The sequence below is a fragment of the Porites lutea genome, chromosome 7, assembly GCF_958299795.1.
Source record: "Porites lutea chromosome 7, jaPorLute2.1, whole genome shotgun sequence".
Lineage (NCBI taxonomy): Eukaryota > Metazoa > Cnidaria > Anthozoa > Scleractinia > Poritidae > Porites > Porites lutea.
Window position 1 is genome coordinate 30,715,466 of NC_133207.1, and position 16,213 is coordinate 30,731,678.

Here is a 16,213-nt window from a genome sequence, read left to right on the forward strand (position 1 = left end):
ATTTCTGAAGCTCGAGAAAGGTTAAACATTTCCGAATATCCGTTCCATTCCGTTTCGTCTCATTGCTCCAAGGTGCAAAAAAGATATATAATTATGACAAGATCACGAAAGTCGAATTCCATATGAACAAAAAAAATTAAGACAATGAAGACCAGTCTTCACTTTTATTGTTATTTCGCCGTATGAAACTTTGGAATGCTGTCCACAGTATGAGTAGTATAAGACGCATAGCGTAACCTACACCACTTGAGAAGCTATACTTAGAAGTAAAAAAAGGTCGGTACGAAACCTAATATACATAATGATATGAACCTCTTTACTTAAAAAGCCAATTTAAAATATTATTCAGTTCTTATACTCTGTAAAACTCTAATGCTCTAAAAAAAAAACCTCAGTAAAAACATCAGCAAGCTTTGTGTTTTGTTATTATTATTATTATTATTATTATTATTATTATTATTATTATTATTATTATTATTATTATCATTATTATTATTATTTTGCAGACATGGCTTTGATGACCAGGCCATCAGAGCGAAAATAGAAATGACTTGAATAATTATAATTAATATTTATATCTTAAAATATAACATTAGAGAGATGCTTTTCAGTCAGTGACACAGGCGGCGCAAAGGAAAAAATCCGAGTACTTGCAATGGGTGTATGACCTCCATCCATGATGACCCTCTAGTTAATTACTATTCCGTTGTTCTACCACTGAGCTACACAAGACTCGTGGAAGCTAAGGCTACTAAAACTTAGTTCATGTGACAAACATCTTTGTATACTGCTGGAAGTAGAATATTAACATATGTTTCCGTGACTTCGCTTGTTTCCACTAGACTGATTTTATGTGTAACATTATTTAAAGACTCGACAAACACAACCCGATCGCTCGAACAGTATCATTGTATCATTCCATCCAAGAGTACGCTTCGGTCAATATGATTTACCTACAGTTTCTTACAACAGTAGTTGCATTCATTGGAGTCTTGCTCAATATAAAGATGTTGCTTAACTGCTTCAAGAACCAAACCAAGACGAAACCTTTAATAATAAGCCAGTTCGTTTATCAGGTCGCCATTCTCGCCCTGAACACCGTGGAAGTTTGGACCGATGAAGACACAGAATCTTACCGACTATTTAGACATCTGATGTCAACTTTCTTGTCTACAGTACTGCCGTTTAATTGGGTAGCAATTTTATTCAGCAAGTTTTTTCGTCAAGATCCACTGTTGTCTTTTATGTTAGCGTTGGTGTCATTGGTTTTGGGATTACTGAATTCCGTACTAGCGTGGTGGATTCAAAACCAGTTCACGTTCAGTCACGATTTTACTTTCAGACCACCAAGGTTTTATCAGTTTTATATTTTCATTGTAATGACTATCCTGGTCTTTGGTCTCCAGATGCTAGTGGCATTAAATTTTGCCTCAAAGGTTGCAGAAGACATTGCCATCATTTCCGAGAAACCAAATTTTTCAGTGCTGTACCGAGAGAATCAGCACGAGGAAGCGACCAATATAACATTTAAATCAACACAAAGCGAAGAACTTCCAAAAAAAGGACTATTGTCAAAGACTTTGTTTTTGGTGCAGTTTGGAATGATGATGCCTATTTTCTTTTTACTGTGGTTTAGTTCTACCGAAGAATCGTACCGAAGTGCTTTCTACCAGATCGCATTCATATCGAACTATACTGCTGGAATTCTTATCCCTTTGACAATGATCACAGGGTAAAATACCGTAACACTTAAAAACTGATTTTTTTAGCGTAAGTAAGAACCATCCCCAAAGATCCAGGGGAGCTGATCTCATAAGGCCGGTGAGGAAACGGCACGACAAGGATGAAGTAAGAGCCGGTCAGAAAACTGATTCTCAGAAACATCTAAGATCTTTTTAAACCAAACCCCTGATTCATACATTAAGAGTGAAAGTGAAAAAGGCGTTGTGTTTCAGGGCCAGTCAGTTGACATTTACGAACTCGGATAAGAAAACTGGCGCCACCATAAGCTTCTCAACTGTAAATAGATCTGGCGAGCAAAGAAACGCTGAGTATTCGATGCCGTAGTTTAGTTGAGCACCTGTGTTGACTAACGGGGAAATACTGTAGAGTTAAATTAGTGCCTTGATGTAGATATACTAGTTACATGCAGAAATGTAAGATATTTTTAGTTATTCTGAACACCTATGACGTCAATGATGTATTTAAATATATTTGTTACAGAATGCTGTTGACTGGTTTACTTTAAAATATATCTCACGCGCACAAGTGACTTGTATACACATGAGCCTTGAGGCGAATGTTCAGGGGATAAAGACTGTGTAATGATAATAAATAATAAAATAAATAATAAAAAATTACTTAATTATCCACTCCCCTTATGAGGCTTTTCAGGGATAATGAAACAATAATTCAAATAGAACATAACATGTTTAAGAATCACAACTGGTAGGAGACGAACCAGTTGGCTATTTACAAGTGTGGACGAGGATTTGAACTCGGGACTACCCAGAACAAATCCAGCTAGCGGTCAGAACGGGACTCGAATTCGGAGCTTCCGGATTACAAGTCCAGGGGCCCGTTTCTCGAAAGTCCCGGTAACTTTACAGGCCCGAAATCAAATATTCAAATCGAAATATAAAGAATAAGAGCGCGGGTCCTGGCTAGCAAACTACTCCATTTTGTTTCATTAACTGACAGTTTTATCGTGTTAGATGCAAAACTATTGAAACCTCGATCTTTTATGTAAAAGGAGACAGCTTACCGAGCCCGTTAATTATATCGAGAAACGGGCCCCAGGGCTCTAACCGCTCGGCCACACTGTGTATACTGACAAGTCAAATTCATGACGAGTGGGATAATTCCCGAAATCTTACAAGAAAGCATTAAATGACGCAGTATTCTTTTGCAGACACACATTTTCGGAAAATTTAATAGGCTTCCGATTTAGATACGTCCTTATTTTAAGTTCATTCTTTACTAAGCTCTCCGGTGTTCAGAGCGCAAGTGATGGCTGGTTGTTGGGTAGAGCCATAGTGTCACATTGAGGACTACTTTGAACAGAGGATGACAGAAATGTCAGAACGAGGTGCGACAGAAGTGCCGGTTCAACCTTAAGTCATGAAATAAAAAGGATTTAAAATTCAAACATATTTACTCACACTGTTAACTATTTCAAGGCGATATTCAAAACAAACCGACCTTAACAATCCTGTACGGTTTAGATCTTAACATTAACTTAAATCAGTAGCTTGCTTTGTAAGCTGACTTTGGAAGAACTTCTTTCAGAAAACACAAAACAAGTCCGTTATTAATATATATTCATTTGTTTAAAACTTAAATTAGTTCTCACTTTTACTTCCAAACTTGAATAACAATCAGTTTTCTTAAAAATTCGGTTGGGCCACGCGCCTTGAGTCAAACACCTTTTGAGTTCTTTGTCCTCAGTTGGGCCCTTTTCAGCTAAATTTCACTTACTTTTAATTTGGTTATAGAGGCATTTATAATTTGCAAATTTTTCCAGGAGCAGCAGAATTTAACTAAATTTCGGTTTCTTTTGTTCTATTATTAAGACCTATTTTCTGCATATGAATGCTATTGATTTTGCTTAAACCCAGTTTAATTCGATCTTTTCAGTATTAATAGATTAAGCACTCTAATCTAGCATATATTCAGTTTTAGCTCCGCGTTCAAAGTTGTCACTGCTGCACAGAAGAGATGAAACCGATTTCAACTACCAAAATCTGTTGGTCTTCTTCTTCAAAACCTGCACCCCACAGATTTCTGGTGGTTGTAAGCCCGGGGCAGTCGATCCCGGCTAACAACAATGCCTCTCGCAGCCGGCTACTGATTTTCGGTTGGAGAACTCAGTTCTTTGCCACTAGATCCTGGCTAACAGCTATACCGAACTGGGCTATACCTCTCGCTGCCAATAGTGCATGCCCACAAGATCAACCAAGCCGAAGGTGACTATGTAGGTAAAGCGCCGAATTATGTGCACTTTAAGTGAGTGGAAATGGTTAAGGCACAAAGCCAGCAATTTTTAACTTAGGTAGAGACGATTCGTAAAGAAGAGTATTTTATTGCACTTGTATTTTGTTTTTTTCTATTTATATTTATTTAGATGCCCATACTGAAGTTAATTTTTGTTCCATTTCATCTTGACTCACAGTCTCAGTGTCACGGTATCAGAGTGCATCACACTGTCATTCCTGTGCGCATGCCGAGCATGGAGAACAATAGGCGTATCAGCCTCTTCGTCACGGAACTGTACCTCAGGAACAGGGTCTCTGATCACCATGTGTGTGCGTCCAGTCGCCCGACTGGTCCTTCGGTTGTCACACGGGACGTTCATGATCCAGTTTCCGAGTCTGCTTCTAAATACTTCGGTTTTGCCCTGTGGCACAAGGAATTTGACGATTTCAGCTTATTTGTGTTGGCACTTAGCAGCTCGTTCCATGACTTCACAGTATAGTGCATCTGGTAGACATTATTTTCAGTATTTTGACATTTTTGATCAACACCTCGCGCTACACGTCAACCACTACGTCTACGCGCCTGCTGCCCGAAGTTAGTTGTTCTAAGCGACCACATGAAACATAGCTCCAGAGGAGATCTACAACTTCTGTAGCCTGCCGTTTCATCGAAACTGGCGGTTATGTTCTCGACTTGCCGGAACTGTCCCACAAGCGCCATCCAAGCACAAGAGGAAGTACTAGATCCTTGTTGCGAACCTTATGCACAGCCTTCACCTTGGATTTCTTCACTGGATCAAAGAAAGCGTGGGATTGGATGAGCATCGGCTCATTACAAAGTCATTCGCTGGCTGTTTTCTCTTGCCGTGGAGGGCAGTCAGTCATCTCTCACTTCTGTGTAGACAAACTTAGCGAGTTGCAAAACTTAGTTTGGTCATTACATTGATTTCGATGAGACGTGCGGGAAATTCACATTCAGCTAAAACCTCCGAAACTGATTCTGGTCATGGACGCGTGACTGGATCATATTCATGTTGTCCACTAAGAAACTGTTTTCAAGAAGATACTCTATTCAATTTACACTTGCAATGTAAAAATATGATTTATTTACTTACTCTTTTCTGAAACAATTTTCCTAACCTTACATTTTTTCTAGTTATTAAACTGAAATTGCGAACTGCCGGTCTTATTGATGAGTGCACCTTAATTTTTAGGGAGTTATTATAACTCCAAAAATGAAGTAAAAATTTTAGACACAGGATAACCCCTTTTTTGGGGTTCACTAAACTCATAATTTAACTCCGAATTTGGGGTCATTTTCACTCCTGAAAGAGTTCTTTTTACTCCCAGTCTGGGGTTAAAATAACTCCGAAATGGGGTTACTTTTACTCCTTACATGGGTTGAGGGTCTGAATGGGGGGCGGGGGGGTCCACTTGTCGCTTGTCGGTTAAAATTTAGTTACTTTGTCGGTAGTCGGTTAAAATTTTCGATCTTTGTCGGTTGTCGGTTAATCCCAGTTAATAAGTAAAAATGCATGTTAATTATTAATATTTGTTATGCGTTTCACTCAGTTTCACAACTTTGATCCCTATAAAACATGTAAAAATTGTAAAAATGCATCATTTGATTGAACTTAAACTTCATTATGCAACATGATAGTGTATTTCACCAAAGCTTTTATTGCAAATGCGAACTTGGTTTCCCTGTTGATTACAGGGCACCGTAAGGTGGCTCGATACAGTTTTTCAGGGCCAATACCTCCCAAGTTTGAGCATAAACTACGTCGCCATAAACAAAGTTTTGGAAAAATTGCCACCACAGCTGTATTAGATAAAGATGAAAATTTGTTATGATCAGGGTTGCAACGGCATCGGAGTTGTCATAGCAACGAAATGACGCTATTACCTATTTTACTTGCAGCAGTGTATCTCGGCACTGAGAACTGTTCTTCCAAAATTATTCACGGGAGCTTTTTCCTCCAATAGCCGCCTCGATGTTCGTGAAGTTTAAGTTTATGTTCAAACTTGGGAGGTATTGGCCTTGAAAAACTGTATCGAGCCACCATAAAATTAAAAGTAATGAAGAGAGGTTAATCGGACACAGAGGGAAACACCCTCTCTAACCTTTTGGATACGTAAATTATTTTTGGTGAAAACTGCAAGGGGTTACAGGTTGCACATCTGTACCGGCGTGAAACCGTGTGTTGACCTTTAATATTTTGTCTCTAACAAACATGTTCTTTGCCATGGTTTTCATTTCTTGTACGAAATATAGGGTGGTTCTTTAAAAAATAAGCAAAGTAGCGGTTGGTTTTGTATGAGATTCCACTTTTCCATTAAAGCTTCTTTTACAGTAGACACTAAGGGCTGGTATTGTGTCGCGAAAGGCAACATTTCTTTTCCTTCCTTGCTCGGTTTTGTTTCAGGAGCGCGGACTTCGGTTTCTGTGAGTTTCATTCATTTCTGATTGCAATTTGTCTTTCAAATTGTGTTGGTAGCCTCTGTTCATCATCAACCATCAAGAGTTCTTTTGAATTGAAACACTTTCCTCAAACTCTTTTGACAAATCGGTGGGTGACAAGCCGCAAAATGTGCGCTAGAAGGTTACCGTAGTCTTTACATCAAGGACAACGTTTTCGTTTAATCTTGTGCCTTTGTATACAACTGTGTCTAAAAGCATTGTCTCAGTGAATTTCGGTGGTGAATTTAATAGTAGGATCATGTAAGTTTGCTTCTTCGAAGAAAGCTACGATGTCTGGTCTAAAGACGGTTTAGCTTAGACTTTGTGTTTCAATATATGACATGAAAATGTTGGCAGAGGAAACTGCTGTCTTTGTGCCCATCGCGGTACGGTGGGTTTGTAGGTAGAGCCTTCCACTCGGACCTGGAAAGAATTTTCTTTGAGGATTAATCTAATCATTTCTCGCATTTAATGTGTAGGACTAGGCCGGTTGGAGAAATTTTTTGCATACGCTCTGCAAACCGATTTCAATATCCTCGTTTTGTGGTATATTCATGAAAAGACTTCCGACGTGGTATCTTTGGTTACTTCCTAGAAAGGTAGAAAAAATACAATATACTCTTCTTTCTGAAAAAAATATAGATAATGTCGGTCCACGTCAGTTATCGGTTAATAATTTTCCTGACGGTAGTCGGTAATTTTTTTCGCGTTTTGTCGGTAGTCGGTAATGTTTTTTGCCGTTTGTCGCTAGTCCGTCGGTTAACCCCATTCACACCCTCTGGGTTGTTTTTACTCTTTTGGGGGTTAATTTAACTCTGAAAGTGGAGTAAAAATTTTAGGTACAGAATAACTTTTTTGGGGGTTTATTTTAACTCCTCAATATCTGGGGTCACTTTTACTCCAGAAAAAAAGAGTCCTTTAAACTCCTTTTTGGAGTTAAAATAACTCCCCAAAAAATAACTCCATTGTAAGGAGTTAAATTAGCCCCACTAGAGGAGTTATTATAACTCCTTGAAAATTACTGTGTGACCAATAACGAGTGATGTTGATTCGCACAGGACATCAGGTAGTTATAATTTAAGCACTAGAATAAACGGAAGTCATTTTCTTAGTTTAAATATGTTTTAAATCTACACTAAAACAAGATTTGTTTACGTTAAAAGAATACAAGAAACTTTTCAGCCTTCCCCGAAATTCAAGATGGCGGCCAAAAGGAGATTTTGAGGGGCAAATTTACATTTCGATTTTCAAAGTGAAAGCTACCATTTTTTCCTTGCTATCATGCATTTTTGTGTTGCTTAATAGTCAAAGATTAATATGTGACATGTTGCGGCTGTTCCCCTCGAGTGAGCCATAAACCCAAATTTTCGGCTCTCAGCTGATGGACTTTTGAGAAGCGTTAATTTTTCGCGCTTTTTTCGAAGGAAGGAGGAGACTGGGTCCCAGTTCACTCGTTTGAGTTTTGCGCCGGCGGGCTGGAGAAAATTTTGAATCTGTCGAAGCTGTTCACATTCGGACGTGAATCGGAAACACGTAACGTGGTTTTATGCTGCATTTCTTGGACGGATTAATGGACGTAATGCGAAAATGTCGAGGAATAGACATATATTTACTCGTACCATAATTTAGCTTCACGTGGTAGAGTCTCACGGACTGTGGTCACCATTTCCCGAGACGTGCATCGATCGATGACCGAATGTTCAGAAGACACGGTCGAGAAGTGTCCCGTGCGTTTTCATTTCGGTGGCTATGAACGCGGACAGAGCTGGCAGAATACCGCCACCTACAAAAAGGCTTGTAGTACGGAAAGCAAACAGTCACCGAGATTTACGTCCACTTACAGAACGGGTAAGCTTAATTGAAAATTTAAACTTCGGTTATTTTGACTGCTCGCTCTTGCGAACATTTCGTTCCACTGTTGTTGTTGTTTTTGTTTGCGCTCTGTCTTGTTGGGGATTAAAAGAAAGCATGGCTTTCTTACGGCAATTGTAAGTCACCAGTTCTGTTTACCTTTTATCTTTAGGCAACTCTCGAGAAAGTTTTAGGCCTGACTGTATCTAAAAATGCGGCCTTGGCCTGTGATCCGGTGTCTGGAGTCATCGCTTATCCGGCTGGGTAGGTATCGAGTACCTGACGAGTGTTATTGCCGTGAGTTCTCTTTTGACTGTTTGTTGCTTCATACGAATAGCACGAAGTGTGAATAATTTGACTGAGTTTATTTTAGCGATGAATTTGCTTGCTGGCTTATTGTGGTTGATGCAGTAGACGTCGAAATATTTAAAATTTGTCAACGAAGTACGTGATATTCGCACACTCACACAACCTACTTACAACCGGTATTAGGTCTATGAAAAAGCTTAGCTCGTGTACTAGAAAGTAGATTTCAAAACATCAGTTACCATGATTTACTCTAGAAGCCAAAATATGCTCGCAAAGTCTTAAGATGTTCAATTTTAATCGAATAGTCGCTCACGACTCGGAGCTTTTTCCATCCTGTATGAGTGTGTAATAATGCAATTTCACGTCTTTTGAGAAGATTGTTATCGATATTCTTGGAGATGATTTTCTCGTAAAAAACATGTAGTGTCGATACAGGAAGTCATTTCTAGTATTACTTGGTTTGTTTTTGTTGAACTGGGATGCAGAATAAAGCGAGAAGTTGCTCATGCACATTTATAATTCATATGTGATCTCGAACGCGCTACCCGTCTTTTGCGCGAAATAAATGTCCAGATTTATAATGGAGTTTGAAAATTATTAGTACGCTGTTTAAATTGATCCATTTTGTTGCAGTATATAGTGATTGGAGCCTCTTGTTATTTCGTGTACTCATAAGGGAAGAAGTTAACACTTGTTAACTGAATGTCAGTTTTTTCTCGAAGGATTTTTTTAGCTTGAATGTGCGTTGTTGCAAAACTTTATTTCCTGCATGTTAGTCAATACATTGAATACCTCACTTCAAGATAATTTTAAACAATCGCTAAGTCTTGTATGAAAAAGAATCTGTTTCAATGGTCGCGGCAAGGGTCATCTGCGTAGTTATTGTGGTTTCAAAAAAATTTGGCATTGTTCAATCGTATTTGCTATTTGCCATTGTGTTCGTTCGTAACCCAGTATTACTAATTTGACCTGTTCTGCATAATCTGTGTAACTTGATTTACAAGAACTTTAATATTTCCGATCTTTTGTCCAGCAGTTGTTGTGACTAGCAGCTGACAGCTTTTTTAACGAGATCGATAAGTTGTCTTATCGTAAAAGTTGAGTGCTAGCTATTTGCATTTGTTTCGCAAGTAGAGAGGTCAATTGGAATCATCGATCACATGCGATGAAACAAGGAATACATTATATCTGGACAAAACGAAATTAACTTAATCAATTAATAAAATGTCTATTTTAAAAATGAATCCCTTGGGGACTTTGGAGTTTAGTCTTTGGAATTAAGTTGTCCACCATTATGACAGTTTCATGGTCTTTATATTTGCTTTTGAAATTATATTTCTTTTGTATCCAGTCGACCATTATGAATTATTAATTACGTAAAGCTGAGCTAATATCAGTATCAGTAACAATAAACACAGTAGACTCAAGAATTTTTTAACTACTTACTTAATGAGAAACACAGCAGTTAAAAGTGAACAATCACTGAAAATTCTCAGTCTTGCCTTATTTAATGATGACAACTAATGCATTTGTATAATTATTTATTTTGTGCAGTACAAGTTATATTAGATCTATGAGTTTTGGACAGATCACAATATAACATAATACAGGAAAATTGTGCATTCTTGGCCCTTGATGGAGAAAATATAGAAATATTGACACAAATGTGTTTCTTCTGCATTGAGTTGTTGGTGTGTCACAGTTGTTATCCTTTAGGGATACATCTGGTGCAATTCAATTAGTACCTTTTAAACTACAATTAAGGGTATGGTAATTGATAAAGTAATAAAATCATTCAATCACACAGTGAGGCAGCTGGCTCTTTTTGATGAGGGAACTTGTTTAAAGCCTACATTTATTTTCAGAAAATGTTCCATTTGTATTTTGGCTTAAAATATTATCTTTAATACTCTTGAATGAACGCAAAAGTCAGACTGCCATGTACAAAAATGCATTAAATGATTGTGTAGCTTAGACGTCTTAGTTAAAACAGACTTTTCTGTTAATAGATAGCACTCTTTGTTCAAAGACTAACATTAATGCGACTGCCTTTCCAAGTACTTACGTGGGAATACCGCCATGCTTTTCGTACCAAGTTACTTCAGAATTTAATTTGTTTTCATTATTGTTTGCCCGTAAAGAGTCAGTGCTTTTAAGATTTTCTTACCTCTGTTTTTGTCAGAATTATTTTTTTGAGATTAAAAACTTTGACTTGTAAGACTTTGACTTGTAAGACAAAATTTTCGGATCGGAATTATTTTTTTGAGATTAAAAACTTTGACTTGTAAGACAAGGGGTAAGTTTCTTTTGGAAATCAAACATGATATTTTTCCATTCAAAACAAAATTAATTCCTTGAGTGCTGGTTGAAAGCATTGACAAGGTACTGAAAGTTAGACTAGCCTCCCTATTTAGGCCATCATGGGGAGTATGCCCAGGCTCTTCAGAAAGACATTGTACTATCAAAATAACTTTCTTTACATATTTACCCGATCGTATTTTTGTGTGCTTGAAGAGGCATGTCTACTGAATGAGAAACACCTTAAACTTTGGCTGTCTGAGTCCTATCCTTGTTGTTACATAGTCTTCTTGGACTGAAAACTTTGTTCCACTTTGGCCTTCTTCAGCCACGTGTATAAATTGAGTGTACATGCTTCATATGGTGCTACAAAAAACTGGTTTAAAGTATTGTTGGATGTACCTTTACCTTCAGTTAAATATAAAAAGACCTGTGGTGACTGCTCACTAAATCTAAATACCATGGAAAGGAAAGAGAAGAAAAAAGAAAATAGCAGTGATATTAGTATAGGTAATAGCGTGATTTGTAGTGATATTTGGCATAAATATGTCTTGAAAATTATTGTTTTACCTAACGGCTCGTGAAATTTGAGACAATTTTGAAATATCATTGAGTGGTATTTATGCCAAATATCACATACAAATCATCCTATTATTTGTTTATACTACTTCCCGCAAAGGTTTATAATTTTCAAATGTGGGCATTTCAAATTAAGGTGAAATACCGCTGCTCTAAGCCAATCAAAATTCAGAAATTTCTCATGTAGTAGTATAAACTCTCTTATGCCTTTGTATTTTACAGTTGTGTGGTGGTTTTGTTCAACCCAAGAAAAAATAAGCAGAGTTTTGTTCTCAATACTTCAAGGTAAGGGCATCTGTTATAGTTAATGTGATAAAGAGATATGCTTTATAGCCATGCAATATACATGCACATGTTGATTTAAGTGCATAAATGTTTGGTTTTAAAGTCTTTGTGCAAAATTGCTACATATAAGTACATGTATAGCCTCCCCGCAGACGTCCTTTGGGGTTCGTTTGTCACGCATTCATTTCTCCCCCACGGGGAGAAATGAATGCGTGACAAACAAACCCCAAAGGACGTCTGCAGGGAGGCTACTACATGTATTGTTTAAGTTAATGCTTAAAATTACAATAATTCTTTTGAACAGGAAAACAATTACATGCCTTGCATTTTCTGGTGATGGCAAATACTTGGCAACAGGCGAAGTAAGTCTGCTCAATAAAACTTATGTTACTTAACTATTAGTTGAATCAAAAGTGATGTTATTTTTTTGGTCATTTGTTACAAAGTCTAACTTAGGCTGCGGTTTAAGAAATCATTTGACCTCCAGATCTCTTTCTTAGTGGACTGATTTAAGACAATAAGTGTTTTTCCAGTCTACACTATATGCTTTATTGAAATTGTTTACGATAAATAGTGTTAAGATACCATATTTATTCGATTAACTGCCATGGGCACTTATTAAATTTTTGGACCTTGAGAGTGGGCGCTTATTCGAGGTGGGCGCTTATTCGAGGCTGGGGGCTTATTAAATTTTCACCATTCTCAGCAAGTGTAGTAGTATATTTTGCAACAAAACAGTAAATGCTAATAACAAAAAGTGAAGATGTAACAAAGCAAGGTCTCTGTACAATACCCTGAAGAAAAATCCGCCTTCGGGAGGGTCTCTTATTATCTCTTATTGGAGTTTTTGTGGGAGGGAGTGGGGTGGGGTGGGCGCTTATTCGAGGCTGGGCGCTAATAATTTTTTCTGCCTTTAGGATGGGCGCTTATTCGAGGTGGGCGCTAATTCGAGGTTGGGCGCTTATTCGAATAAATACGGTAAAAGCATTGGGCAAACTGAAAATGGCTTAGAATGCAGAACTTTTGTCTAACACGGGTTAAACTCCATTTAAGTAACTGGCCTGGAATGAGTTTAATATGCAGATAGAATATATACTTTTGTATTGTTGATGTTTTATGATGTTTAAACTAGATGCTGTAACTAAGAATGCACAAGATTCAGGTTTCTTAAAAATTGAAAAATTAATGATTATTATATTTATCGATAGTACAATATCAAGGATTTAAGCAAAACACTTTTTTAAAATTGTGATTGCATCACCATTAGCCTGCACACTGCAAAACATTATTTCATCACAACTGCAGGGTTCGCACTGTCCTTGAAAATTCCTTGAATTTTAGAGGGAGTCCTTGAAAAGTCCTTAAATTTCTATGCAAGTCCTTGAAAAGTGCTTGAATTTCATTAACTGCAAATGTAGTGGCCTTTATCAAAAGAGTTTTTTAATGCTTGGTTGTCTAAGACAGGGGATAAATCATAGTTCAGAGAAGTTAAAGGTGATTTACATAAAGCGTTTTTTGTCCTATGCAAGAATTAATTATCAATTTAAGACAAACGAACAGTGAATGTGGTGAAGCAAACAGTTCAGGCCTTAAAGTTCTGTTAGAGTGGACTGTGAATTTGCATTTTTGTACAATCTGTGAAATTACATTCCTGGAAGGTGGTCCTCGAAAATCGATTGTGGTCCTTGAAAAGTCCTTTAAGATGGTTGCAATTTTTTGTATGAACCCTGCAACTGTGTTACATTCTTGTACTTCCATGCAAACATGCTTTGCTGCTAATCAGAGTGTGCAAGTAGTATCATAGTTACCATAAATCCTCTACAAAGCCCAATTCTCAAATAAGCCCCAGTGTTCTCCTTATCAGGCAGTAACCAGTAACATTTTCCACCTGAAGCAACACTTCTCAGCACCTGCAATCTCTTTAAGGTTTACTAAAATTAAATATTCAATAGGAAGGTACAGTGTAGAAGGTTAACATTACTTTCAGGTAGCCATTATTTATATATTTTTTTTTGGGGGGGGGGGGGGGGAAACGGTTCCTTCTAAAGACCCCCTGGAGGGGATGTAATAGATTATTATGTATTTTCTTTAGATTATGCAAAAAAGAAATGTGCTCTCTTTTACAAACTTTTTCCCTCAGCCACTATCAGAAGTCAAATGGTCAGCCTCTAAGTAAACTCTCTGTATCAGTTGTAACTTTTTGTTGTGTTGTTTTCAGAGTGGCCACATGCCATCTGTCCGTATCTGGGACATGGAGGATCAGTTACACCCTCAGATTGCAGAGATGACAAAGGGACACAAGTTTGGTGTAGCTTGTGTGGTATGCAAAATTAACACCAGTATTAAACACAGAATTATTTTAGCCTGCACCACAGACAGAACTGAACTGGTTAAGTCCATCTGTGAATGTAAAATTCTGACAAATGATCTTGGGCTTAAAAACAGCGACGTAATTAAAGCAGATGATGGTAACAATTGATACATAGATGGCTTGAAATTATGACAGTGCAAAGATGAATGTAAGAGCAAAATTTTAGTAAAACAATGACAGGGACATGGCTTTCATCTCAATGTGTGAAACATTTGGCCCCCTTCCCACCCCCCCCCCCCCCCCCTCTTTAGGGGCTCCTTAATGATCAGAATTAAAAAGTTACTTGGTTTTTCTTCGTGGCACCTTCTCAGTGTGTCTCCTATTGATTATTGATCTTTTGTGTTCCTTTCAGGCCTTTTCACCTAACCTAAAATATGTAGCATCAGTTGGTTTTCAGCATGACATGATAGTGAACATTTGGAATTGGAAGGTATGATACTGTGTGACACAACAGACTTGCTATTCACTTTGAGTGCCCCAAACTATATTTTAGGTTGTTAAACAGTGACGGCTGTGTTCTATAGGCAGAGCCCAAGCCCCTCATGCCTTATTTTGCTCTTGGGTATACTCACAGTAGTAAAAGTGCTAGACCCATAAGGTTTCACTTATTATTTTGACTGTTTGCACCAAAGGATTGTTCGTGACGTCTCATTGCGGTCTCAATCATGCAATGATGCTGGTAGTGTGGTTAAATTGTTTCTGCTTGTCATTTGTGAAAATGTCTTTGTTAATAAAATGTAGAGTATGAGTTGTGAAATGTTATTCCTGACAGCATATAAAACAATAATATTATAATTATTGTATTTTTATTATAAATAAACAAATGGACAATAGACTCTAGACCATATCTAGTTTCAAATATGATGCAAGAGTGAAGAAATTTTTTTCAATCCTGCTCTTTGAGTGGCAACTAATATAGAGTTTGTTATAGTTTATAAAGAGTTATTTATTTTTGGTGTTTGTTTTATAGACCAGCACAAAGGTTGCAAGCAACAAAGTCTCATCAAAGGTATAAAACCTTACAATGCTCTCTTTGACTGTTATCTCGAAGAGATTCTTAAAACTATAAAGTACTCAATTAGCAGCAGAGCCTAAGGTCATCAAACTCTTGCATTTTGTTTTTCTTGGTTGATTTCCTTTGTTTACTCTTTTTGAATTTGTAATTGATGCCTTTGAGATGAGCATTAAAAATTAACTGAGGAAGTTACATGTACATAGTAAGAGTTGTTCATCAGTTAATTGTATGACAGTTTTTAACTGCTTAGCCTTTCCAGCAGCTACATCCATGCTTGTTCTTTTTGATAAGGGGGTACTCTGGCCATCTGCTAACGTACTGTGCTATCATTGAGTGCCTGGTAAATAACGTTTTTAATTAATGACTTCACACTTAGGTGTCAGCTTTGTCATTCTCTGAAAATGGAAGTTACTTTGTCACTGTTGGTGTTCGTCATGTTAAGTTTTGGTATTTTGATACAGAATCCAACAAATCAAAGGTGAGTGAAATAGTGAGAGTGAGCGGAATTTTTTGTAAACAAGTGGAATATGTTTTCAAAGGCTAACCTCAAATGTATAGTTACTACAGTGTAGCTCAAATCCAACCTACATTCTGATATCATAAATACTGTTTATGTGTTGTCGTAATATTGAAATATGTACATGGTCCCAGAGTATTGTGTCTTGTGAAACCCCTGCTGAGAAAGAGAAGATATGTTGATGGATCTGTGTGTTGACTTCATGTATTGTTAGCTAACATCCGTGCTTTTATTTCTTCAGTTTGTTACTGACAATAATTGCCACAAAGGCAATTCCAAAATGTTTCGTTTTTTCATTTTGTGATTTGCTAAGAAGAGCCATTTTAGTTCGAGTGATCATGCTTAATAAGGGCCTTTCCACAATAAAATTAATATTGTTGTTGATAATTTTTGGAAACTATCTACTCTTAACAGGCTATCACATCTGTCAACACTAACAAACAAAATGGCTTACATCAAATGATTGACAAGAAAAACAATTTTTCATTTATTTAGTCAATTTTGTTCAATTTTTACTTCGGGCAAATTTTGACCATAATGCCCTTAAAGATTG

At 37.2% G+C, this 16,213-nt stretch overlaps 1 protein-coding gene across 6 annotated transcripts in view; it reads left to right on the top strand.

Moving 5' to 3' along the window:
* The first annotated feature begins 7,918 nt into the window (after nucleotides 1–7,918).
* LOC140943057 (uncharacterized) overlaps nucleotides 7,919–16,213 on the top strand; it is a 40,287-nt gene continuing 31,992 nt past the window's right edge. For 5 of the 6 annotated variants that reach the window (XM_073392096.1, XM_073392098.1, XM_073392100.1 and 2 more), the window contains exons 1-8: nucleotides 7,919–8,283; nucleotides 8,459–8,550; nucleotides 11,695–11,757; nucleotides 12,062–12,119; nucleotides 13,976–14,077; nucleotides 14,481–14,558; nucleotides 15,099–15,137; nucleotides 15,520–15,621. In XM_073392096.1, the coding sequence (XP_073248197.1) occupies nucleotides 8,185–8,283; nucleotides 8,459–8,550; nucleotides 11,695–11,757; nucleotides 12,062–12,119; nucleotides 13,976–14,077; nucleotides 14,481–14,558; nucleotides 15,099–15,137; nucleotides 15,520–15,621 (633 nt within the window). In that variant the 5' untranslated portion in view covers nucleotides 7,919–8,184. The remainder of the gene's footprint in view (nucleotides 8,284–8,458; nucleotides 8,551–11,694; nucleotides 11,758–12,061; nucleotides 12,120–13,975; nucleotides 14,078–14,480; nucleotides 14,559–15,098; nucleotides 15,138–15,519; nucleotides 15,622–16,213) is intronic. The other variant, XM_073392099.1, reaches the window with a different exon arrangement.